Source organism: Podarcis erhardii, assembly GCF_964252035.2.
Source record: "Podarcis erhardii genome assembly, chromosome: 1".
NCBI classification, from domain to species: Eukaryota; Metazoa; Chordata; class Lepidosauria; order Squamata; family Lacertidae; genus Podarcis; species Podarcis erhardii.
Window position 1 is genome coordinate 45,935,213 of NC_138497.1, and position 27,052 is coordinate 45,962,264.

General features: G+C 39.5%; 1 protein-coding gene across 2 annotated transcripts in view; it reads right to left on the minus strand.

Moving 5' to 3' along the window:
• Positions 1-27,052, minus strand: part of UBR1 (ubiquitin protein ligase E3 component n-recognin 1) — a 58,685-nt gene that overhangs the window by 4,114 nt on the left and 27,519 nt on the right. For both annotated transcript variants that reach the window (XM_081881011.1, XM_081881010.1), the window contains exons 19-45: positions 26,914-27,015; positions 26,132-26,195; positions 24,712-24,836; positions 24,024-24,076; positions 22,433-22,535; positions 20,936-20,984; positions 19,606-19,760; positions 18,944-19,043; positions 18,088-18,197; positions 17,073-17,162; positions 16,205-16,386; positions 15,703-15,905; positions 15,184-15,277; positions 14,472-14,624; positions 13,674-13,771; positions 12,233-12,326; positions 11,673-11,821; positions 10,911-10,966; positions 9,244-9,340; positions 8,907-8,974; positions 8,466-8,616; positions 7,017-7,104; positions 5,332-5,465; positions 4,455-4,563; positions 3,299-3,355; positions 2,304-2,381; positions 972-1,142 (exon numbers count right to left, since the gene is read on the minus strand). In XM_081881011.1, coding sequence (XP_081737137.1) covers positions 972-1,142; positions 2,304-2,381; positions 3,299-3,355; positions 4,455-4,563; positions 5,332-5,465; positions 7,017-7,104; positions 8,466-8,616; positions 8,907-8,974; positions 9,244-9,340; positions 10,911-10,966; positions 11,673-11,821; positions 12,233-12,326; positions 13,674-13,771; positions 14,472-14,624; positions 15,184-15,277; positions 15,703-15,905; positions 16,205-16,386; positions 17,073-17,162; positions 18,088-18,197; positions 18,944-19,043; positions 19,606-19,760; positions 20,936-20,984; positions 22,433-22,535; positions 24,024-24,076; positions 24,712-24,836; positions 26,132-26,195; positions 26,914-27,015 — 2,933 coding nt within the window. The remainder of the gene's footprint in view (positions 1-971; positions 1,143-2,303; positions 2,382-3,298; positions 3,356-4,454; positions 4,564-5,331; positions 5,466-7,016; positions 7,105-8,465; positions 8,617-8,906; positions 8,975-9,243; positions 9,341-10,910; positions 10,967-11,672; positions 11,822-12,232; positions 12,327-13,673; positions 13,772-14,471; positions 14,625-15,183; positions 15,278-15,702; positions 15,906-16,204; positions 16,387-17,072; positions 17,163-18,087; positions 18,198-18,943; positions 19,044-19,605; positions 19,761-20,935; positions 20,985-22,432; positions 22,536-24,023; positions 24,077-24,711; positions 24,837-26,131; positions 26,196-26,913; positions 27,016-27,052) is intronic.

The window sequence follows — 27,052 nt, forward strand, 5'->3', positions numbered from 1 at the left end:
AATAGTGTTGCCTATTTAAAGCCTAATATTTCCAACACAGCAGTATCCTTGGCAGTGACCAGAGGAGGAATGACCACTGGTATGAGCGAAGAGAAGAAACGCCATGGTACATCTGCAGCAGCCCAGACACTTTCATTTGCCACAGCTGCAACAAAACATGTCTCTCCTGCATCGGTCTCTACAGACACAGCAAGCCCTGCAACCTTCCAAAAGCTTGACTTCACCCCCAAAGGCGCACTCCTCCACTGTATCCTCTACTGTATCCTGAGACAGACAACAACAATTTCCAATATCCTTTTGTATGCAGACTTTCTGGGAAGGTGAGAAAATGAACAAGCTATTCAACTCCCTGAATTCATATGTGTGAACTATAGAATGCTGAGTTACAGGGTAGTGTATGGGTAATTATAGCACAAAAAAACATTTCTGCCCTTAATGAGCAGCTCTGGGCTATAGTGTAAGGAATAAAAAAGAAACACGAGACTTCTGTAGTCAGCCCCATTTTATGATTTAGGTTAAGATGATCTGATCCTAAAGATAAAGAAATTCCCAGGTATCAAAAGCTCTAGTATTTTAAATTGTATTATGGGAAATGAACAAGCTAAAACCAATGTTCATCTCTTCCTATCTAAGTATAATCTACCTTGGTTGTCGAATGCCTTGGTACTCGTACGTTTTGGCTCCCAAATGCCGAAAACCCGGACATAAGTGTTTCGGATTTTGAACGTTCTTTGGAAGCCAACGACGCAGCTTCCGCAACTTCTGATTGAGTGCAGGAAGCTCCTGCAGCCCATCAGAAGCCGCGCCTTGGTTTTCGAACGGTTCCCCGAACAGATTAAGTTCGACAACCAAGGTACGACTGTAATGCTCTTGTAATAGTCTAAAAGAAAAATCAGCATGGCATTTGGCACATCAACACCCCATCCTTCCAATTAATTTCAATGGGCTTTACACTCTACTCTGTTACCTACTTGAGAAAAATGCACACTCCAGCACCACAGTGGACAGCATGTGAAGTGCAGGCTCCCAGTTCCTCCCCATTCACCAGCTCCTGACAGCAGGTATTTTCAGAGCATAGCATAGCCCCACAGAACAAGCACAACACGGGGTGCTTGGTTTCATCATCAGAGGATCGAGGGCATCTGGAAAGGTAAAGTTAACTGGAGAATGACATTTGGAACCAAGAGGGAGATTAGAAAACAAAAATATGAGAAGGACATTATTTGCCAAGACGGCCTGTGAACAAAAACCTGTTGCATTGCTAACTTTCATTTTATCAGGCCTTCCTTAGAAACTTGATGATAAAATATCCTTTTTTCTAACAGGATGCCTCCAGATGTACACCAGCTGATGTACAGAAAAACTAGCCAGAATGATTCTGAAACTAGCATGCCATTCAAATTAAAATAGAATTTTATGCTTCAAAGTTACTTCCAGGGTTCTGAATGCAGACTGAGGAGGTGTGGTTTAGGTTCAGATGGAATGCAAAACCATATATCATTCTAATGTCTGAGCCCAATGGGAATGGAAGTTGTAATCATATTGTTTATTGTTTTTACACTGTACACCACCTAGAGATTTTAAAAATATTAAGGGGCTTATAAATTATTTTAAATAAAATAAATAATTCACTTCAGAAATGTTGTGATGGCAAGTGAGATTTCCAATGCACTTTGCAAATTCTGAACATGATAAAATAACAATATTGCACAAGTTTAACCATTTTATTAATCAGTATGACCTGTTACTACTCCAGTGGTAATAATATCTCCTTATCCTAAAATGAAAATTGTATGATCTACAGCTAAAAGGAATCAGTGCTTCCAAACCATTGGTTTTATGCACAATTTCAGACAAATTTCTCCATATATACAAAAGACCACTTTAGCTTTTATAAACATAAACTGCAAGGGGGGAACCAGATATTTGAACCAAGTCCATTTACCACTTTTAATTTTTTTTGCAATACCATTTGCACAATCAAATTGTGCTGCTTTTTCAATTTTTTTTTTTAAAAAAGGCTATATATGTCTACCCAGTGCTTGTTTTCTAAAAAAATGTTTAGGGGTACTGTCATTTTCCTACTCATATTGAAATACCGCCCCTCAATGAGGCCAAACTTAGATTCACAAAATGTTTAGGGGTATACGTATCCCTGCATCCACCCAGAAAAAAAGCACCGTGTCTACCTTAAAATTATTCTCTTGTCACAATTATGCAACATATCTTGATCGCTTAGACAGAACACAGTTTTATGAAGAACAAATCCGTAAAAAGTCACAAAAGAAACTTCTAATTCTCACCTAAACTGAGAGCCTTTATTGAGAAGGCAACTGTAGTCTTCTGGAAGCTCTACCAATTTATTTCTTTTTCTTGGGTACCTAGTTAATTCAAATAAGAAGAATTACAATACTCCAGGGATACAAAAGCATATCAAAGAAACAGCTACCAAATATTCTTCTGCTGAACTTTAAAACGTTCACACTTCATCCAAAATTTGCAAAGGCTGATGACACAAAGACAGCTATGATCTCTGCAGTAGGAGCTTGCAAGTGATAGTTATACATTAGAACCTTGCTGTAGGGAATTCAGCCTATGTGTCTAGGGAAATTATATTGCAGAGGACAGGCTAGGATTAGCACTCTGGTTCATTGTGTGTTCTGTTTGACCTGTTCCTTGCTTTCCCCATTTTTTCTAATAAAGTTTCACAATTGGGCTGATCGGATCAGTGTGTGACTGCCACGTGCCTAGATCACTTGGGGTCACACGGTATTAGAAGTCTAGGGCCAGAGTGGTAAAGCCAGGAATTTGCCATATTCCCAAGGAGAAACAGAAGGCTAGAAAGCAGGCGTTACGCTCTGCATAACTGCAAGAAATTGGCTGGAGGCACGAGGCATACTGGTGAAAGCTTTAAGTTCACTGGGTGTTCCGCGTTTTCCCCTTGATTCTAGGGCTGTACATAACTGAAATGGGGTGATGGCAGATAACAAGATAACAACTACCAGATTACAAGAACCCACTGGCAGCATTGCAGGGATGTTGTGCAGCAGCTGGGCAAGGAAGGTGGTGTGAAAGGCTATCCTGAGCACCCAGCTTCTCCACACAATGCAGCTGGCACCATGTGCACTACTGTTCTTATCAGAACAGAAATATTGTGGGAGTTTGGTTATCTACTCTCCTGACATTTCTGTATTTACCCAAGAGCAGGTGTTTGGGGGAGCAATATATCTAAAAGCAAAAGGGGCAAGGGGCACTGATGAAAACACACTGCTAAATATTAAAAAGAAGTAAAACTGACCTTATTCCAATACTTTTCCCCTTCAGAAAGCTGAGTACAGCTGGATCCGCACACCACCTGCATGTGAAATTCTCCATCAGGACAATAATATATTGTAGTACTGTCCATCGCTAGCTTGGTCCCCAAAACTACCAGTTTAATTAGTGTTTTGCTACACTTACTCATAACTGGAACCATTCCCTCTCCTGCCCTGAAGTGGTGAATAAATCCTGTCACAGATTAGAAGTGTGCATGCACACAAAAGCTTATACCAAAAACAAACTTAGTTGGTCTCTAAGGTGCTACTGGACAATTTTTTTATTTTCTTATATATTCCAGCTTTGATTTTCAGTTTGGCACACTGGATGCCCACAAAGATTTTGGGTCGGTATGACTGGCCAGCAACCCCCAAAAGGTGTTTGCTTTTCCTAAGGCCATAAACAAAGGCAGAACCATCTCCCTTGATACAAAGGTGCTCAGAAAGCAAATGAGAACTAGGCACTTAATTTTTAGAAAACTAAGTTTTGATAATATAATATAATATAATATAATATAATATAATATAATATAATATAATATAATATAATATAATATAATTAATATATCTCATCTTCAACACAGTTAAGTAAACTGAAATATGTTAGGCTGCCTGTATTCAGGTTATGCTTGTTCTACCTTGAAAGACAGATCAACACACACTGTATCCTCACAGCCCATCCCCATCACATTTCTGGGTCTGTCCTTTTACCCCAGTGCAACTTTGCAAACTTGTTCCAAGTCTTTTGGATCAACAGACACCTTCATATGGCTTACCTGATCACAACACACAGTGTCCTAAGCTGTGCAATGATGGTGGCTAAATGATCCCACTTTGAGGCAGGGGGCTAGATTAGATCAGCCTTTGCCAACTTGGTTCCCCACTGGACATCCTGAACTATAACTCCCACCACCCCTAGCCAACTGTGAGGGCCAAGACTGGTGGGAATTTTAGTTCTAAACATCCAGAGGGCACCAAGTTGACAAAGGCTAGACTAGACAGTCTCAATTCCACTGCACTCTATGGTTCCCAGCCCACTCTTTCTCACCCAGCCAACAGTTTCTGGATGTTGGGACAATCATGTGCTCTATGTGAGAACCTGAAATAACACACATATTTTTCTCCCAACAGCAGTCATACCTCTGGAGCAAGGGCTCTATAGTATCCCAATATTCTTGGAAAAGCAAGAACAGATTGGTGGGTAGAGACAAGTATCCACAAAGAGCCTTGAATTGGCCTTCTTCTGAAACTGAAAAAAGGAAAAAGATGTTAGACGTACCTTCAAGTGCAGGAACTAACATAAAAAACCCTTTTTCTGTTAAAAGTGAATACTCGGTGCAGATTTAGAAAAGTAAAAATGTATCAGATGAAGACAATAGCCAGTTTGCAATGACAGCCTGGAACTACTTTGGACAAGACTCTTGATGCTGTGGAGGTAATGTCCGTAGTCACATTGAAAGCTGTCAGTTATTTTTCTCCGTAAGTCAATGTGAACTGTTGTTGTGAATGCACAAACTGTAACCTCCCCATGTTAAGGAAGACTACAGCTGCCTCTGTGTGGGAAGATGTGGGAGCAAACTATTTTGGGGGTACCCCCTACTCTTTGTCGGGTGAGAATTTCTTAGTGCTGATGTGTCCGTTATGGAAGAGCAGATTTACACTGAAAATCTGGGAAGAAAGCACTTCGTATGAGAGAGGCAGTGGGAGTGTGGCCAGGGCAATCTTGTGCCACTGGGGTTAAAGGTATTGCAGTCCAGAGCATTTAAGGCTTTATAGGTCAACATCAACACTTTGAATTGGGCCTGGAAACTAACTGGCAGTCAGGATTGGTGTCGTATGCTCAAACAGTCTTGCCCTGGTGAGCAATGTTAAACTAGAGATTATTTATGGAGAAGGATTTTTTAATATATATCAAAAGAACTTTTTCAAAACCATTTTGTAGTGGTTGATACTGTTCAGCACATTTTTAATCTGGCGTTACCTTGGCATGCTGAGATTACCATGCTCTGCTACTTACCCGATGAAAGTTCTTCTGGTGGAGGCACTCCCAGCAAATAGTGGAAAAACAAAGCAGCACAACGGAGGTAGGGCATGATGCCCTTCTTAATGCAATCCCACAAATACCAGCCTGCAACTGTTTGGCTATAACAACTGCAATAAAGATTTGAATATGTGTATTTAGTATCTTAGGTTGTCAACAACATTTAATTTATTCATTAAAATTCTATCCTGCACTTCCTCCCAAAGGACTGCAGGGTGGCAACTAAGCAGAAAAACAATACAATTAAAAAACAAAGTGAAAAACATTAAGTACATCTAAAAACATAGAAAAAGAGTCACATATTCTTCCTAACTAATGTTTTCAAGGTTGCCAGGCAAGCATCTTTCAGCTATCAATTGCCTGGAATATTTTAAAATCCCCTCTGAATGTTACTAATGAAGGAAACAGACACACCTCACCAGGGAGGGAGAACCACAAATGGAGAGCCACCACCAAGGAGGTCCTGCAATGGGTCAGGTTTTAAAACATGATATAAATTCCTGACTGATTAAATACAAATGGTTTAATGGTGAAGATTAAAAAGCTCACTCACTGAAAGAGAGATACTTTTTAAGCTGCTTTTTAATAAAATACCAATATTTCTGTCACACACAAATGTATATATACACACTTGGATGCTTTGCAGAGAAGTGATTACAGCACACTTCTAATCCTCCCCACTTCTTCTTCAAACCTCTGTGGTTCGAAGGAGAAATGGGATGGTAGTCTGAAAGCCATCTGTAAACATCCCTGCTCAATGTTGTTTACAAGGTACTGTTTGAAACCCTGAAGTTCAACAATCAGGTGGCTGACAGGTGAGTGGCCCAGCCTGCCTGTCTACTTTGGCCCATCAGAGGTGGAGAAGGTAAAGATCAGGTCCTCTTGCCAGAAAGGTTTCTCTACCCCTGCCCAAGAGCTTGAAGGCAGTTTTTTAAAAATATAGAAGTAAAAAACTGTTACAGGAACTTTGCACATAGTATTACAACTATGTCAGATCCTGATTTGTTAATCAACCTTTCTCCCTTCTTTCCTGGGGAATGTGAAACATCAGTACAGTAAGGTAGCAATGATAGTTCATAAGAAAGAAAACCCAAATCGTATTAGGGCAATACTTTTATTAAGCCAATGAAAAACGTTACAAAATGTGTGCAAGCTTTTGAATTCTCCATGACACTTCATCAGGCTAGAACTACAACTACAACTCATGACCACTGGCTATGATGGGTAGGACTGATGGGAGTTGTAGTCCAACAACATCTAGGCACCTGAAGTTGAGAAAAGCTGGTCTAGATTATAAACAAAGCAAGGTTTGGGGATGGGAGTGGGATACTTGGCTGGTGGTGAATGTATTCTGTCTTCCAGAAGCCTTAAGTTCAACTTCAAACCTGCACAACATCTCTCACAACCTCACTGGAATACTTGATACTTCCCTCCCATATTCTATCTTAAAACACTGACCAGACACAGACTCCATTGTTTCACAACCAGCCATATTTTAAACTCCCCTTCTCAGCTTTCTTTACCATCTACCTTAGGGAAGAGTTCTAGAGAACCTTAAAGCTAGCACACTATTTTGTGACATTTTGTTTGTCCTAATAATGGAGCTGGATTCAACACAATGCACTCCTGATCCATCAAAATGTTGCAGAGAAGCTACTTACCCACTTGTGTACCTGCAAATTTCTTTACAGAAAGAATCAGCTGCTCGTGCTTCCTCACTGTCATGCTGTACTTGTGCAGACAGGCACTCTGCAAAAAACAATTTTAAAAAGATTGGATCTCTTCCCATAATAGGATCTACAAATTTTCGTGTACTTTTTCTCTTCTATAACAATCCACTCATTTTACATTAATATTTACTTATTTATGCAATGCCATCAACGTGCATGGGAGAAACAGCATGTCCCAAGTCACTTCTAAATCCAGGACGAGCATAGAAGCGGACTATAATTTGACTCAACTCCACAATGCCAGGCCAGGGGGAAAATTAACCTTAAAGTCCAGAAGACATCCATGCAAATCAAAAGGCAAGCTGGAACTTGTAGTCACCACCTTGATAATATTGTTGGGGCAGATGTCCTGATGCTGTTGACTAGAGTGAAACAGCGGTGTAGACATGGGCTGATTTTGTTGGAACAACACGCTTACCAACTACACATTCAGCTTGCAGACAATTAACACACAAAAGTAGGTAGCTGGAGTAGCTTTCATAATGTCTCTTTTCAGGCCCTTTATTTAATCACTACTTTACCAGAGATACCCAAGTGGAGTTTTGGAGATATAAGACCCAGTCTTCTAAATCACAGTGGTTAAACTCAAGACAATGAACAAGAGGAAAAGTTCCGTATAAAAAGACAGGAACTTTAAAAGCACTAATATAAGCATGTGCAATGACAGGTGGGAAATCAAAAGCTGTAGTTCAGCATGAAGTTCACCAGTATGGGAGTTTCCAGGAAGTTGTTAACACCCTTACACAGCTGCCCTAGCCAATAAACACAGTAACTGCTCTAACCAGATATGTTGTAAACCAGGGGCCAATGGTCTGGTTCACACATCCCTTTATAACATGGTTAAGGTAAACTGTGGTTTCAAGATAAACATGCAGCATGGTACAGCATGGAGCAAAACTTGTGGCTGGTTTGCGCCTCCATCACTCCTGCCATGCTGCTAGGTTTAGCTTAGCATTATATTAAAATCCAGGCTCATGGTTTGTGTCTCTCCAAACAAGCCAAGAGCTATAACCAAGGTTTGTTTTTGGCTTATGGGCCTGATTTGTTTGCAAAGACACAAATCATCAGTTCAGGGATAGCACCTATATGCTCCACACAGTTGTTAGACGTAGGAAAGGGTTAGGTGTGTGCAACCATGTTTGGATTTCGTAGCTGGATGGAGGCAAGGGATAATTTTAAGACCCATGAAGGAAATCTCTACTGTCAGCAGATCTTTTTCCTTGCCACTTAGGTCCTAGAATGTCAGCAGGTGAACACTCTACCATACAAATATATGGAACTATTTTTGAGAACTGGAAGGCATAAAAGCCTCCTGCCGAAACATCTAAAAGTACTTTATGATGTTATCTAGAAAAACCTAAACACAAAAGATACCATCACCTGTAGTTGTAGTGAGAATAATTTGGGTTATGTGTGCCATAGTGACCAAGTGGAAGAGGTAGAGATTGTTACAGGCAGAGCTGATCGATGAAGGTTGTAAGTCCACAGTATCCTCCCAATACAAAGATGGAAATGATAACACAGCACCAACCTAAAAAGGAAATAAGACACTGATAGGCCTGGCACTCATTACAAATTAAACTGTCCATTTGCAGGGGCATTTTTTACATGACTGACTCAAGGCTTAGGAAACAAACACAAGTCAAATCCAAATCCAAAAAGAATCAATGGCACTCTCAAGGTAATTCCCACAAAGGACTGCCCACCCCCCAGGAAGTGTTACAGACATGACTCCAGACTGTACAAGTCATAGAACTAATATCTGCACACAATCTCAAACTTTAAGAGCATCATCGCCAAGAGAATCCTACACACACTTACCAAAACATGAAACAGATCCACGTCTAGAAGGGATGGTGTGTCTTCCGCTTTTAAACTGGGCAGAAGAACTACAAGAGCAAAATATATATTAAATGTAAATTCTGACTTTCTGCTTTCAATAAAACAGATTGCAAAGAAAGGGTTTGCAATGATGTAAGATTCCCTGCCCCCCGCATTGTCAATTCTTGTTTCTTCAAGCTTACTAGACAAAAAATAAAAACCCATAAAAGCTTATGTCTCTTATCTGAATTATGTTACTGTTTCAGAGATGGAATCTTTCCAAGAAGACTTTACTTATTTCCAAAACTTATAATGGGGGGAAAAAACACCATGTTACCTCCTAGAAGACGTACAAGATGTTGCTGGATCAGGCTTTGTGGCAATGTAATCCTCTGAGCAACTGCAAACTGCAGCAATGCTTTAAGACCACTGTGCTAGAGGGTGAGGAGATAAAGGAGAAAGGTTTGGTTAGAAGAGGGCTGTGCTTCCCCATCCCTATTCTCTAAAAATATTTGCGTTCTAGTGGCTGGAGATAGCAGCCAGGACCTGGGCTCCTCACAGGCAGAAAGGAAGGAAAAAGGCAAGTAAAGAAGATGGCATTTGGATTGCAAACTCCTGCATAGCAATTAACAAATGCCAAAACAAACATCAGTTGAAAAATTATATATGACATAGCCTGAGCAACTACTTAAGGAATGGTCCAGTGGTTACATATACCTGATCTTACCCCCCCCCCCCACACCACCCTTGCCAATCCCCTGGAACAGAATCCTTAGCCCAGAGTTTTCAAACTTACTTGTTTTGTTTAATTGGGTCACTAGGCCGACTATTGACTTGAGATAATCAAAGTTCAAAGCCTTGCTGAGCACATGAATAAGACAATACATCAGGCAATATCCAATGTCAAGCGAGCAAATGTGAGGAAGTCCCCCTTTCTCTCCTTTCCTGAACCCCCTGAGCAACCGCCCAAAACCTGCTCCATGTGGTTAAGGCAGCATTTGAGAGAAAGGGGAAATCCTACTGCACAAGCCAAAGTCCACTGTGCCAGCAGGATACCACTGGATGCCACTCATAGGTTCCCCACCCAGCACTGGAACTGAAGTATTTCTTAATTTTTTTGTCTGAACTTTCTACTTGTGGTACAGTGACAATAAAGTATTTCTATATTTCTATAAAAGACACTCATTAAACACAAGAGTCCACCCTGCACGACCCCTACATTTGGAAGAGTGTTATGTGAATAACTAGTTTATGAAAGAAGTGTAATAAATGTAGTTGCTGTGCTCAATAGTCTACCTATAGCAGCACATTAGGACCTTACCTCAAGGCAACACAAGAACAGGGCCTTCTCTGCAGTGGCTCTGTGTCTGTGGAATGCTCTCCCCAGGGATGTTCGCCTGGCACCTGCATTGTACATCTTTAGGCACCACGCAGAAACGTTCCTTTTTAACCAGGCCTTTGGTTGACCTGATGGACATCCTATACCCTTTTAAAATGTGGCTCTTTTTGAGGGGGAGGTGTTATTGGGTTATTGTTCTTGCTCTGATTTTATATATTGTGATCTTTTCTGTGAACCACACTGAGACCTCTGGGTATGGGGCAGTATATAAATTCAATAAATAAATTCAATAAATAAATCCATTAAATAAATAACTGATGTGGGACGCGGGTGGCGCTGTGAGTTAAACCACAGAGCCTAGGACTTGCCAATCAGAAGGTTAGTGGTTCGAATCCCCGTGATGGGGTGAGCTCCCATTGCCTCGGTCCCTGCTCCTGCCAACCTAGCAGTTCTAAAGCACATCAAAGCGCGAGTAGATAAATAGGTACCGCTCCGGCGGGAAGGTAAACGGCGTTTCCGTGCGCTGCTCTGGTTCGCCAGAAGCAGCTTAGTCATGCTGGCCACATGACCCAGAAGCTGTACGCCGGCTCCCTTGGCCAATAAAGCGAGATGAGCGCCGCAACCCCAGAGTCGGTCACGACAATTACATCCTTTATTGTTCCTACCTGACGGTTTTGCAGAGAACCAAATAAAGGCTTGCCCTCGTCTTCCAGAAGATTCTCTGAAAAAGAAACAAAGCTGGTAGTGAGTCATGTACTCTACAAGCAGTCAAAATGTTTTGCATTTCAGTTTTCCAATAAGTTAAGGAACCTGCTTGTTTTGGCTTTCAAACTCTTTTTAGCTTACTGTTCATTTTAATTAACTTTTGATCTATGGAAAGAGGTAACAAACTGGAGCAAGGTCTTTGAATGAAAGTGTCTAATTTTTACTATTTCAGGGAACACACACACATCTGTATGCTTGCTTCCAAGTCTGAACACAGTGTTCATATCAATTCTAGAGCAAATAAAATATTTGCTACTGTGCCATTTTGCAGTCTGTGGGAATTGAGCATTCCCAACTAAAATAGATTTTGAAGTGACTTGTTAAGTAGTCAAATGTCCATAGCATTAGTCAAATAAGTACAAGAAGCAGATCTTGAAAACACTTCCTCAAATTCAAACAAAGCATTCCAACCTTTTGCCATTTTGGGGACCCCAGCATTTTGCTGTCAATTTTAAATGGGATAGCTTGATAACGGGGACTGTAAAAGTCTGATTTTTGTACACTATTTGTAATGTTATATAGGATTTGCCCTGTAACAGTATTTTAGAAACTACGTTGTAGTAGCTTTCTTATTTTTTCAAGTTTAAAACCCTGGCTATTTTCATGTCTAATATAATAAAAGCTGAAATCCAATTGTGAAAGGAATTCTATTTTTGATTTACCTAAACACTGGATAGTAAATGCACATGTGCTCCAAGTCATCATAGGAATGCGTGGATCAGTTTCATTGGGTGCAACTTTTAATCCAATTCTGTAAATTGCAGTGGCAAATAGAACCACCATCTCCTTGATACTATTAGAATGCTTAACTCTGTGGAGGAAGCCAGGAGAATGTCAGATTGTGAACAAGTGAGGCTAGACAAAGTTCAAAGAACTGATTATGAGAATATTTGCACAGTTGCATTTAAATCAGCAGTTCCTGGTAACAGGAAATCATCTTTCAGCTTTTGCTCATTATTATAGACTTCTCTTAGGTAAAAAAAAACAAGTTTTCAAGTTATATTCTCAGATAACGGTGACCAATAATTAGATAAAACTCTGGCAGAGGTTTGCTTGATCAGAGATAATAATCATAATGGCCCATATAAATGTTGTAGAATGTAGATACTTTAAAGAAAATATTATTTTCCCCTAAGCAGAAAATAATGCCCACTGTATAGATTCCAGATTTTTTTTTAAAAAAAAATTAGTCTAAAGTGGAAATGTGATTCTTAACACTTACAAAGGATCTACTCCAAAGCTAAGAATGGAATGGAAATCAGATGAAGTCTCTTCCATTTCTATGTCACGTAAAGATGGAGCAATCTGTTTTCCATCTTTTAAAAAGAGAAATAAATTCATGTCAGACTGCAGTTCAACTAAACAAAATAAAATTATTTATTTTCTCCTATATACTTAAAAACATAAGGCTGTTGTCATGGTGCAGTTCACGTAGCTACCCTGTGTGCTGACAGGGCGGCAGGCAGCCGAGGCAAGCTGTTTAACAGAGGGGAGGTGACGCTTCATAGTGCGGTTTGGCAAAGTGCTCTCTGAAGTGTCTCCCCCCTCGTTTAAAAGGGGCAGGATGTTGGGACAAGCCATGAGGAGAGAGGGAGGGGCCAGGGTCAAGCCTGGAGTGAGTGGAGCTTGGGATGAGCTGTGAGGAGAAGGAATGGGGTGATCTACACAGGGATGGGCAAGGAGATGTGTGAGGTATAAAGAGAGGGGGAGTTGCTCAGGTATAAAGGGAGGAGAGGTTTGGAAAGGGGTTGGCAGGCAGAGCAAGCAAGGGCAGCAGTCCTTCCTATGGTAAAAATTCTTAGATCATGAATGATAGATTGGGGTCAGCAAACTTTTTCAGCAGGGGGTTGGTCCACTATCCCTCAGACCTTGTGGGGGGCCGGACTATATTTTTTTTTGGGGGGGGGAATGAACAAATTCCTATGCCCCACAAATATCCCAGAGATGCATTTTAAATAAAAGGACACATTCTACTCATGTAAAAACACCAGGCAGGCCCCACAAATAACCCAGAGATGCATTTTAAATAAAAGGACACATTCTACTCATGTAAAAACTAAATCCGCAGGCTGGATTTAGAAGCTGGTTGGGCTGGATCCAGCCCCCGGGCCGTAGTTTGCCTACCCATGGATTAAGACATAATTCTTACATAACAACCTATTAGATGTCAATAGGTGGTAAGTGCTATGTGCAGCTGACTCTATTAATATGCAAATGGATTAATCTTTGAATATCAATTTTCAGTCTAAGTCTGTGAGGTTCATTTGCAGAACAGTCAAAAAGCTAACAGAACACAACATTTTAAGGTGGGGCTGGGGGAACCAACCTAATATAAGAAAAATGGAGCCTATATCTTAAATGACTTCATGATTAGTATATACCTAAATAAAAATTCAATAAAAGTCTGTGCCAGACTTCAGCGCTATCCAGCAACACAAAACAATGGAATTATAAGCCCTTCAATTTGCATTCATAACTTTCCACACTCTGTTAGAGATGCACAACTTTCGAAGATATTTCAATTACTTATTTTTAGGGCAGACAATAGGATTGCAATGATCCTCAAAATGGTACCTGTAACCAATAGCAAAATAAAGTGTTTTATAAAGATTTGGCAACCTCCTAAAAATATTTTAAAAATGTTAAGTGTAACATATACAGACCTTCAGTGTTTTTCTTGTTGTAACCAGATATCCTGGCCATAACAATCTCTATCCATTTTTTCAAAGATAGAAGCTGAACCACCACCTCGGCATCCTCACTGACAATACAAAAAGGTAGTTGTAGTTTTCACAAGTATAGCAAAAAATATAACCCCTGGAGCCCAGTCTGAGATGCTCGTGTCTTATACAAGAGAATTTAAATAGCTATTTAGTTGTCTGGTTCATATGTGAATAACTTCATTTTATAAAACTTCTTCTAGACACTCAAAATTGATGGGTAAGTAAAATAACAGAATGGGCCTTTTCTGTGGTGGCTCCTCACTTATGGAATGCTCTTCCAGGGAGGCTCCCCTGGTGCCTTCATTACAATGCCAGGCAAAAATATTCCTCTTCTCACAGGCCTTTGGCTATTTAAACAATTTATGGCCTTTTAAACTGCAAGGGAGGGTACTGTTTTTGTTTGTTACTATGCTATGCATTTTTGTGTTTTTATATTGTAAACTTCTTTGTGATCCTCAGTTGAAGGGTGGTATAGAAATGTAATTCATCATCACCTTCATCATCGTCATGTATTTTCCCCATACATGCAACGAGAAAACTGCTATCAGACTAAAATTGACATCCAGTGCCTTTAAAAATGTGTTGGGTGTGTGTGTGATTAGGTTCCTTTTGTTTTTATTTTGATTATGTATTTTGTGTTTTCATATTGTGATTTTATCCTGTGAAATGCCCTGAGATCTGCAGGTATAGAGCGGTATACAAAATTAATTAATGGGCTATTTAAATGTTTAAACTTACCTGTTTATCTTGTGTGTTTGCAAAGGAAGAATGGGTATCACAGTGTTGCACAGAGATTTGCAAAGTGGGCAGAGGTATTCTCCATTCTCCAAGTCAAAAACTTGTTCGACATGATGTCGCTGCCGAGAGTTTAACTGAATGGCTTCAAAGTACCTGCAATATTGAAACAGACAACCAAAAGAAAGTCTTTAGTGTTGAGTGTTAACAAGGAAAAGCAGAGTTTTGATACCCTTTGTTGTTACGCACTTGGCTTACTGTTATAACTTTGTTGTTGAGCATAAGCGAAAAAGAGGGACAATGATCAGAACTTTGTACCCATCATACAAAACTTTGTACCATGTAAATTAACTATGGGATATTGTGGGAGATAACAAGAAGTAGAGTGCAGAGAGAGAACTCAGGATCAAGCCCCAATAGGCAGTTCTGGAAGCAGAATTTCAAGAGCTCCAGGTTAATGTGATATCCCCAGCCTGGTGCCCTCCAGATATTTTGGACCACAACTCTCATCAGCCCCAGGCAAAACAGCCAATATTTTTGTCCATATTTGCCTTTTGATTACACTTATGCTAGCCTGGTTTCATTTATTTTGCTGAGATACTTGAATCTGTTGGACATTAAATATGTCTTGAGATATGCTGGAAGAGATAGTTTCAAAATTGACTATAACTAAAGCAAAAAATAATAATAAAGTTTACTAAATGTATCTACTTACTTCTGCCAGCAGGCAGCATGCATCACATGACCACAACTTCCTGTATGAGTTCCACATGACAAGTCAGGATCCATAAAGAGAGGATCTATTTTATCTATTGAGGAAAAAATGATATGAAGGATGATTACATCATTTAGTGTCAAATGAAAGATTTTGCAAAGACTATTCAAGCAAAAATTCTGCCAGAGGAGCATCTTTTAAATCTTGTACATCTTATACAGTACACACTGAAGAAATAATTCTTTACCTTCTTTATTAATACCAACTAAGAAACCGACCTTAAAATAAGATTTTGAGCTTTGCTCATACATTCAATATAGTTCAGGTTTGGGGGATTTTTCTTTCAATTAGAAGGGATAAAATGGTTGATTTCTCAACTGCATTTGAGATGGCTTCTAAAACTATTCACATCAATGTTTCGTAATATGACTTTCAGTTCTGTAACTTGAGCTAACAAAATGAAACCCGAAGCAATATTACTGCTTATGCAAGCAGGTGACTTGAAGACAGGATACATACCCCCAGAAAGTTCAAGCATTTTCCCTCTATGTTGGGATAAGGCAGTGGATCTCTGGACACAGGCAGATAAAACCATGGCAGCACACTCTAACCTCACTTCCTGCTCTTCCTGACACAGAATACATGTCAGAACTTCCTTTTCTGCAACAGATGGCCCTTGCTTGGGTCCCAAGGCAATTCTGGTATAATCTATAATTGGTGGGCTGTTATAAAGACACAACAAAAGTCAAACTAACACATTCCTGTCAGCAAACAATTATTTGCGATTTACATTTAAATAAAACCACATATGATTTAAAATTTATACATTAATACTGTAGTTTTACCTCACCCTCCACAGAAAAACAGGACTGCAACCAATATTTAGCCACATGCTGAATAGATGTCGATTATATCCCAACACCACGAGAGCCAATAAAATTGTCCAATGACTTCTAATTTTGTATTATTTTATATTATCAAAAGCTACTCCAAAATCTATTACTAATTGTTATTTTCCTACCTCTCCTCTTCCATAACATCCCTTCCCTGTGTTTCTTGAGTATTTTCATATAAGAGCTTGTGAGTTTCAATGAAGTTCTTCTGCAAAGCAGACATCTGGGCCATGATCTTCTGGCGATGAAGTCTGGCTGCTTCAGCCTTTCTCTTCCTCTCAGCCTTTTCCTTGTCCTGAGTTCTTTGCATCTTATTTAGCGGCAAAGCAAAAAAACAAACAAAAAAAAACACCCAGGCAAGCTATTTATTAACAAAAAAGAACTGGAATAAATCTTTAAAATAGAATCACTTTCCAATAATGTAACAATGGTGTTTGCTTAGCACTTGTGAAACTCTGCTTAACAAAAAATAATGTGACACTACTCCACCTCCATATCCCAAGCCTCTCACAGCTAACCTGTGAACAGACTCTGTCCCCCAAAAGGTAATGAGAATTTCTTATCAGTGCAATGCTGTACAGGGCTAATAATAGGTTTTAGACACAGGCACCATAATGCTGCCCTTCATCTTAAACCTAAAGTTCCAGTGTCTACAGATTGTTCTCAGGGCAAGAGAGATTACAACTTCACGTACAACAGAGTTGTGGCTGGGACCGCTAGGAACAGCTTCCCAGAAAGAATAGCCTCCAGAGAGATTGGTTACAGAGGGTTCTGCCAGCAAGGAATATCGGGGGATAAAAAAAAATCAAGGAGCCAGGAAGTCTGCCATTCCAAATCAGTTCCCACTTGTAAAATATATAATTTTGTTAATCAGAATGGAGTATTTAACCTTGCATTTAAATGCATGGAGCTGTGAGCCCAGGGGCTAGAATTCCAAATGTAGAAACAGCCAAATCTTCTTGTGAATACATTATTTCTTTCCTATTTTATAGTTACCTCGTTGGCTTTTGCAGATTCTGGCCCAGATGCAATAGCTGCTGTGGGAAAAGATGACTTCTCTCTCAGCCGTTTTATTGTGTCAAACATCTGGGAACAGAGATTTAATAGTTACAATACTAATAGACTGTGATATTTCTATATTTCCAAGCCACATTATGGTTTGCCCCATGAAAGAAAGCATGCTGGACAAGATATACCCCATTAGCAGCAGCACCAATATTAAACACAATCAATACCAATTGTTGCCATCTTTATGTTTGGAAAAAAATCCCTTTATTCACTTTTCTCTATTCAGTCTGTACAAAGACTACAGGTAATAATGGTGTGTACAAATGGTGCTGCTCAGTGTACAAAAAAGTATACATAGTTATAAAATGGCTTTAACAATTATGTACTTTTTTTGTAAAGGCTATTCAAAAATGTCTGCGGTATTTATTGTCTGTGGTATTTATTATTAATGTATACTGCTTATATAATAAAAAAAATCTAAAGTATTTACATAAAAACAATAAAAATGCAATGTGCATTAAAATCTCCTGAAAACAAAACAAAACAGTATGTCACAAATAAAACTAAGTAGTACACAAAACAAAATAAAAAATAAGAGTCACAGTCCAGGAAAGCTTTGGTAAATATGTAGGTAAAGATAATGGTAAAGGACCCCTGGATGGTTAAGTCCAGTCAAAGGCGACTATGGGGTTGCCAATAAAGAGCAACATTTCAGTAGCAACTGTTGCATATCTCATTTGAACCAGAACAGAGATACTGTCTTATTCCACTAAGCTAGTTTTTGTTTAAATCCCCCTCCCACCAGCCAGTTCTATCACATGAATAAACAAGCATTAATTCATTAGGAGTTTTCTGCAACAAACATTGATAGTAACAACATTATCTGTATATGCTATCTTTTAAAGAGATTACTTTGTGCACCAGCAACACTGTGGAGTAAATGTGAGAAGTTCTTTTTTTTATTATTATTTAACACGGGACATTTTGGAGTGTGTTTTTTTACCTGTAATACCCAGTTGATCATGTCTTTTTGCGATTCCAGAGGTTGAATTCCTTTTAGTTTTTCCAAAATCATTAGTATGTTCATTGCATTCAAAGCAGAGCTTCCCATTCCTTTGCAAACAGATGGAAGATTTTTTTTTAAAAAAAAAACAACCACACATGTTCTCTCGTAAAAGATAATCATTTCTCCCTTTTACTAATCATTACAATGACTTAAAAGACTAGACATGGGACATTTTATTGTTACAACACCTCCTTATATCACAGGTGATGCATGACTTCTTTGTCAATTATCGCTTTTCACTACTTTACAAAATGATGGTGGTAACAAGCTACAAAGCAGCATCAATGCATTGTGTTTGGTTCTATGTTTCATTGTTTCTCACCAAATGTAACATAATCCAAATGTTTGACTATGGATCTTCAGATGAAGGGCGGTATATAAATTTAATAAATAATAGATTCCATTATAGCATGCAGGTAATAACTGCAAGCAATTATTTTACACTGTAGTTCTTTTGAACAAGTATTCACCATCAAATGAAATTCAGCACAAGCTGGTATCTCAAGTGGTGGCTACAGATTAAACCTGGTAAGATATATTTCCTCCGCATTAATGTAGTATCTGTAGACAAATTAAGACTGAATAATTTTCTCCTTCCTTGTTTTAAAATGGTGTTTATTTCAAAATATTTCTCTAAGTAAGCACTTTTCTGCTGGAAATAAACTCTTGGTGGCTTTTCATATCTAAGATCAAAGGTAGCAATTCTGCTTCAAATGCCTGTCGGTGAGTTCACATTGCACTTCAGAAATAACTTTAAGATTAAGATTCTTGTTTTACAAGATGGCATACTTACTTGATGCTTTGTGGTAGAAGTCAAAGGCCACTTCTTCCTCTGGAACCTTCTCTAACTGCTGCTTTTCTTCAAGTAGGCCCAAAGCAAGAAGGTGAAGAACCTAGAGAAATGTAAACAAGTACTAAACCTAGGCTGCTTAGAATGAAACACCCTCTGGTTAGCATAGGGCTGGGGACCATTTTTCAGCCCAAATGGCCACATTCCCTTCTAGGCAACCTTTCCAGGGGCCACTTGCCAGCAGTGGGCAGGGCCAGAAGCAAAATTGGGTGGAACAACAATTGCAGCAACAGACAAATGAACTGTCGATCATCGAGGTGCTGTTGAGCTGTCCTGCAGAGACTATTTTTTATTTATTTACTAGGGTTTGCTGCCCTTCTTTGCTCTCCTTTCCCAACCACCTTTCCCACACACTTGACCCAAAAAACCTCTCCCTCTACACCTCACTCACTTGCTAGACTATTCGCCCACAGCTCAATCCAAGCAACTGCAGCCTGCAATATTCACCATTTTATGGCACTAATAGATGTCCTGGGAATGGCATGATGAACAGGGTAAAGGTACCTTAAATACATGGGGGAAACACAGCGCTCTAGGGAAGAGCATTCCGAAAGCAACCTACACCCCAAAGCAGAAATATCAGAAGATACAGTCGACAAGCATACCATCTGGATCATGGCTTCTGTCCACAAGTGGCTTTCTAGCTCTAGTGCTCTTTGCAACACAGTTCTGAGAATATGCATCATGACATCAGAATTCAGAACGTTCACCACATTTCTGAAAGCAGCGCTGAATTCAGGCGGAGGAGGCGGTGGCAGTGCTATAAAAAAAGTAAACAAATACTCTTGCATTAATAACTTCCCGGCAGTCTTATGAAAGCAAGGAGCATAGACGTTCATATTTGGCTATAAGCAGTGGATGCTACTTTAATGTATCATACTTGTATGAAATAAAGTCCTGCCATATATACGTCCTCCTATAAAGTGCTCTGGTAGAACTCTCAGCTAACTGCAGCAGATATATGAACATATACTTTGGGTTTAGTATTGCCTCTCTCTCCAATGTTTGAGGCAGAAGTTCCCTACTTAACTACTCAGAGAACTCTAAGTGGCAATGCTTGGGGACTGAATCTGGGACCTAATGGATGCAAAGCATGTGTTCTAGCACTAAGCAATGGGCTCTCCAAATGTAATTGCTCAGTTGGAAACGTTTACATCTGAACATGCCAACTAGAAAGTAACAGCATTTTCCTAAGCACACTGATACTGTTTAACAATTGCATAACACCCTTTTTGGATTTAAAATGTTTTGTACTACTGTAATTCACAGGGCATTTCAGCATAACCTTAGAGTAACTGATTGGCATTCCTGGAAACTTGTATGTTATTGTTTAACGTAGCACTACACATCAGCTCCTCTATGCAAATCACAATATTTGTAAAGAAAAACTACAAGGACCAAGCAATAGCTTAAAAGCTGAAGCATGAATAAGTGAAACAAGGTAAACAGAAATGGCTCTGACCCACATTTGTAGCAGTGAACAAGAGTGCAGGCAGGGTATCCACCTCCCCCATGCTGGAGTGGGACATTAGTACTGATGGAGAATATCTATATGCAATCTCACAGCCTAGGGCGCACTGCAAATACCGCAGCATCTATAGCAACAGCCAAGCCAATCTTAAGAAGTAGTCCTAACTGTGACGAAAGTGGATAGGTGATCCCAAACTCTAAAGCAGATGTAATTAGTTTCTTCATCAAAATAGTAGCACACAAAAGTGGCACAAAGTGCAATTAGTTCTCTCAATGGAAGTCACCATATATTGTACGTTTGCAAATAAATAAATGACTTGGCAATCAGTAATATGTTTACATTCTCTGATCTTTACGAGGAATGAGGATGAATCATTTCTGGATCAAAGCTGTTTTTATTTTAAAACACACACACTTCACCATCACTTCCTTGCACTTATTTCGTTCATTGTTCCAACTTTTTACCTTCATCTCTGTTTTCTTGCACTCTTCTTTTCTTTTCCATATGCTCAGCCTGTAAGAAGAGTCAACTTGTTTAATCTCAAAATACCAATGAGGTTTTTTGACTGAATGTATAGACAAAGAGCTTAGATTAGATTCCATCAAAAGCAATTAATGATCAAGTACTAGGAAGTCTCTGAAGGCACAAAAAAGAGAACCTAGAGAAGAGACACACACACATATCCCTGAAAGCACACACTTGTTAAAGAGGTACTGGGAGTAAAGCAATTGCTCCCCTTTCCTTTTTTTATCCATCTATGAGCATAAACTAAATCTTTTTCTTTTCAGTACAGGCAGGCAGATGCTCACTCACATGTTAGACTAACAAAATTAGTGAAATAGTGCAAGGGTGAGGAAATTCTGAGTGTCAGCCTTTATGCTGAGCTACAGGATGCCAATAGGATTCCAAAAAGATGCTTTACTAAATTTAATCTGACCCTTATCTAGAAAGAAAGAAAAGGGGTTTTAGCAGCATTGTTTCAAAGTTCTGTAAATGTATAATTTTCACTTGGAAAAATACCTTATGCTACTATGTAATGAATGAACACATTAGGACATCTGCACTCTAGATAAAGAATACATATGAAGAACATGAAATCTGAGAATCCGTGTGGCACATCAAAGTCAATCTAGACTCAATAAATATGAATTAATCTAAAGCAATGAAATATATATGCAATTAGTTATTCCTTGAACAAGAATGATACAGGGGGGAAATAAACAAAAATAAGTAAAAGAGACCCGTGAGTCAAGCAGGGTTTTTCTTACCTCCACAACTTATACCCTCATCTTAAAAGACTCAGGGTACAGGCCCATGACATAAATATGCATAAAAATGTATAGTTGCAAACTTAGTCTGGCTTTCAGAGGGGGAAAAACAAATTCTGGGTATCAGGGATCTCTAAGCTATGGGATGCCAACAGGATTTTCTAGGCACAGTACACTATATGTGGCTTGAGCCCTCTGCTCCATCCACAATCTACTAGCAAGAAATGCTGCATATGTACATTAAAACTAAAACAAGTCCCTCTATGCAAATTGACATGGTAGGTGGCTGGGATCTCACCAGCACAGGGCTTTGTAATGTACCCAGATGCCCTACAACCAAAGTAAAAACACATTTTTTAAAAAGGACAGGAAACCTGGGTTTGAGACCCCATATGCAAACTCCTGGTGACTAGGTTAACATTGTTTCTTCAAAATATATAATCACATTAATAATTGGCTGCTATCCACAGTGGCTTGCAATCTACTATGTATTTTGGAAAGTGGTCTGTCTGTCTTCCTGTCCTCTAGGGGTTGAGCACTATGGATAATACTCCAAGGGGCAGGGGCCTCTGAGCACTAGGCGATTTGATCATAAGGGGCATAGACAGCTAGGTTTGCGAGAGGCATGCAAGCAACATGGTAACTTCCCCACTTGGTGGGAAGGTTGCGGGGGTCACATCATGATTTCCTTACCTTGCTGCGCTGTGTTTTGGTGTAATGGTAAAAGAATATATTGTACTCTCTGCGGCATTCTTCCTTCAGTTCATAGACTCCATGGCCTGATACACCTGGTTTCCTTTATTTGAAAAGCATACAAACAATGCAATTATTTTCAGCAAAGCATTAAGGAGAACACACAGTCATTTCATACACACAACATACAAAGAATCCTGCTGACTCCAACCAAGGGCCTATTCAAAGTGTTGGTGCTGACCTTTAAAGCCCTAAATGGCCTCGGTCCAGTATACCTAAAGGAGCAGTTCCAGCCCCATCGTTCTGCCCAGACACTGAGGTCCAGCGCCGAGGGCCTTCTGCCGGTTCCCTTGCTACGAGAAGCCAAGTTACAGGGAACCAGGCAGAGGGCCTTCTTGGTAGTGGTACCTGCCCTGTGGAACGCCCTCCCACCAAATGTCAAAGAGAAAAACAACTACCAGACTTTTAGAGGACATCTGAAGGCAGCCCTGTTTAGGGAAGCTTTTAATGTTTAATAGACTATTGTATTTTAATATTCTGTTGGAAGCCGTCCAGAGTGGCTGGGGAAACCCAGCCAGATGGGTGGGGTATAAATAAATTATTATTATTATTATTATTGTTATTACATCTTGTCCACCATCCTGCTTCCCACAGTGACTAACTAGATGCCTAAGAGAAATGAGTAAGCAAGAAATGAGGGCAACAGCAACCATTACTCAGAGGCATGCTGCCTCTATCCTGAATATCCTCACAATTCAAAGCCACAGGACATGTTAGGAATTTTGAAGGACAAACTGAGTGTGCACAGAACAGCACAGTGGCATCTAGCCAGTTTAATTTAGGGTGTTCCTTTGAACAGGCCACAGAATCCTCTGCAACATGCAAGTTCCTTCCACAGACACACAGTTCTTCGACAAGCTGATTTGTAAAACCCTTCCCTCTCAAGGTAAACAAACATGAAAAACCACTACTGAAACATAGCGAATGCTTTGGAAATCTGAGTAAATGGATCACTGCTTCAACACAGTTTTTATTCTTTCTGTAAAACTCTGAAAGCATATATATTTCAAAAGTCTGGCTTCTTTATGTGTGGCAAACACATGAGAATGTTCCTCTTCAGCCAGGCATTTGGCTGATTAACATTCTATGCCTTTCAAATGTGTTTGTGGGAAGAGGACTATTGGGTTTGTTTTTGTTTTAGTACAGTGGTACCTTGGTTCTTGAAATCAATCCATTCTGGAAGTCTGTTCGACTTCCAAAACGTTCACAAACCAAGGCACGGCTTCTGATTGGCTGAATGGCCCCAGAAACAATGCTGACAGCCAAAACACATGTTCGGCTTCCGAAAAACGTTCGCAAACCAGAACACTTACTTCCAGGTTTGCGGCGTTTGGAAGCCGATTTGTTCGTCAACTAAGCCTTTCAGGAACCAAGGTACCACTGTATGCATTTTGTGTTCTCATTTTGTATTTTTCTGTTGTGAACTGTCCTGTGATCTTCAGATGAAGGGCGGTATACAATTTTAATTAATTAATTATTAATATGCTATCACTATGCTTTAACTACTGATTTAAAAGAAACAAGAGCTTACTTGAATATGGCCACTTTGTGGATGACCTTCTCCAAACCAGTCTCATTGTTTTCCTGTTAAAAACATATGATATGGTAAAGTAGTAAGAACAAAATATATGTGGTGAAAAACAGTAAATTAAAAGCAAATCAAGCTACCCAAGAATCAGTAGCCGATAAACATCTACAGACACCCAGATAAGACTGAATGTAGGCATTTATCACCATGCTATTAATGCAGCAACAATTCAAACGAGAGCAAGGGCATGGGGAGCTGTGAAGCAGATTGTTACTAAAAACAATCAAAATTTTCAAAATCGAAATGTTATTATGAAGGCCACTGTGTCTTAGCAAACAGTTAAAATATAATCATGTACTTTTAAGCTGCTTTATCCAAAATGACATGGACACATGGAGCTCCTAGTGTGCATGTTTGCTTGTTTTTGCAATCACAGTAATATTAAAGAAGTTCTGTGTATAGAATGGGGTGTGGGTGTACTTGTGCTACAAGGAGTCTGGATTGTCTAAGAAAAGGATGTTAAACATTTCTGCTGAAAGAGGAACACAAGACAGAGGAAACATCAAGTACAGGAGGAACTTGAGCTGTGTTTCATTGATAATTTTATCATATACGCCCCTAAAGAGTTCTGTGGTAAAGCAATCTGTGAACCTTCCTAGATTAATAGAAATCAAAGGGAGAAATCACTCACATCCTTGGGCAAAGATTTTGCGATAGCACTGTGAGCCATTGGTTCAATGCAAAGCAGATGAATAATTTCCCGCATAGTAACGTCATCTTTTGTCACATTACTGACTCCTGGCACATATCTTTCCCCTGGAAGCAAAAAGAAGAAGAAAGTAATCTCACATATATACAGTGGAATACATTTTCATGCATGCAAGAGATCATACTGTAATGATGATGGTTCCTAGACTAAAAATTCCTTGAAAGTGGCATGGAGCGCTGCAAGGGGATGCATGGGCAGGGCTGAATATATTGTAGGTTAGATAAGAAGGCCGAGAATACTAAAGTGAGGTTACAGTCATACAATATCTGAGGGCTCCTACACATACATACATACACGCACATATGCACACACACCAACCCTCTCTCCATCCAAGCAAGCAAAATATATCATCACAGCAAGAACACATTTCAGCCAGGAAAAGCACTTGGGAGCAGAGCCAATGATCATGGCATGGAGAGAAGCCTGAGGATAAGACAAAGATGCCTGGAAGCATTTGGTCCATGGGCTGGAGGTTCCCCACCCTTGTTCTATGTCCTATCCCATGGGTGGGGAACTGGATCTAAGTCAGTAGGACAGATAGTTTTCTCCACGAACCCTCATGGGCCAAATCACCTTTTTCACATATGGAGTCTTCAAAAGCCCCTTCCAAAGCACAGCCTATCCCTTAGATTGATAATGAGCCAGCTGCTTTTATTTTGGTTTGGGTTTTTGTTTGTTTGTTTTGCATTTTTTCAGTCTTCTCTCTATTTCCTTTTGCTTTTAATAGTCCCACGGTTAATTTTACTTCCATTCCTTCTTGATTTTGCTCTAATTACAGATGGATAACTGCCTTCTGTCCAAGCTAGTTTTGAAACCCCAGCACTGGATCATTATAAAAAATGTATTACCCAAAGAGGCATTTAGTACAGTGCACCCCACCTAACCACAATCGTATCTGTACACATGATTTTCAGGTTTTATTGAAAGAAAATACTTTTCATTCACTATACAAATGCTCTGTCTGCCATTGTCTTCCTTCAGGCACTTTTCACAATGGCATGTGCAGACTATTCAATGAACTGCCTGTGCACACATCACAGCTAGGCTATTCCTTGGAGATACATAACCACACTGAATAGCTGAAGGTAAATCTACATATGTTTGCAAAGGAAATGAACCTTTTTAAGGGCCTAAAGAACCAGCTGATGGTGGAAGAAGGGGGGAAAAGGGACAATATTAAAAGGTGGCTCATAATTAACCCAGATTAGATATGTAATTAATATGCCACCTAACACACTTGTGTTAAGTGTGATAGTTTCAGATATTAAAGTTTCCATTATTGGAGAACCTATTACATATTCTAAACAACCTCCATCTTTTCTAAAAAAGCAATTTTCCTTACCCACCACGTAGATAAGAACTTGAAGCATCTCTTCTATTAATGTGTTACACTGCTTATTCAAATCCTGTAATATTTCAAGAAAGCACAAATGAAGTTCTTGGAAAATATAATTATGTGAAATACTGAAGCCTGAGGTTTTCTGAAGCACTTGAAAACATATTAAGCTGACCCAAAGCTTTATGAACAGAAAAATAACTGGAAAAATAGAGGGTGGAAACTAGTTGGTGCCCGTGAATTCACAGAAGGGCTTTTGATGCGCCACATGTTTCTGCAAACAGGACAAGTGGAGAGGCAATTTTTGCCAATTCCTGCTTCCCCCTGCAGCCCCAACTGCCACCCAAAAATCAGCTCCAGAGTGTTAGGGAAACCTACAGAGCAGGGAAGCAGTAGAAAGGGCAAACTGCCAAGAATCCCCCTCCTGTTAGTGTGAATGCATCAGTTGGGTCAAAGGTCCTTCCATGACCACAAGGGCAGCAACTGAATTCCACCCAGTATTTAAAAGTTCCCCCACCAGCACTCATGTCAGAAAATTAAGCCTACACGCTGGATGGAAATAATCTAAAGAAGAGAATCAAAGAGAAGGGATGGGATAAATTCCATTTTTAAGTTGTAAAGCTGCAATAATTTATGGTACAGAAAGTCTATGTGATTTAAGAAAGTCTCTTCAGTGGAAATCACTGTTTTTAGCAAAATATTGCAATTTCATTGAAGGAGATAGAAACAGTGGGTTTCCACATGCTTATGATTTCAAGGGTAAAAATTAACGGCATATAGCTCTGTACCTGGTCTTTGGTTGGCACAATTCTCTTAAAGGCATCAAGCAGTTCATATCGCTGGAGTACAAGCAAGAGGAAACTGTTTGGATCCATAAGTGATGCCCCAATCTATCAGAAATATACACATTCAATAGCATTAGAGAAC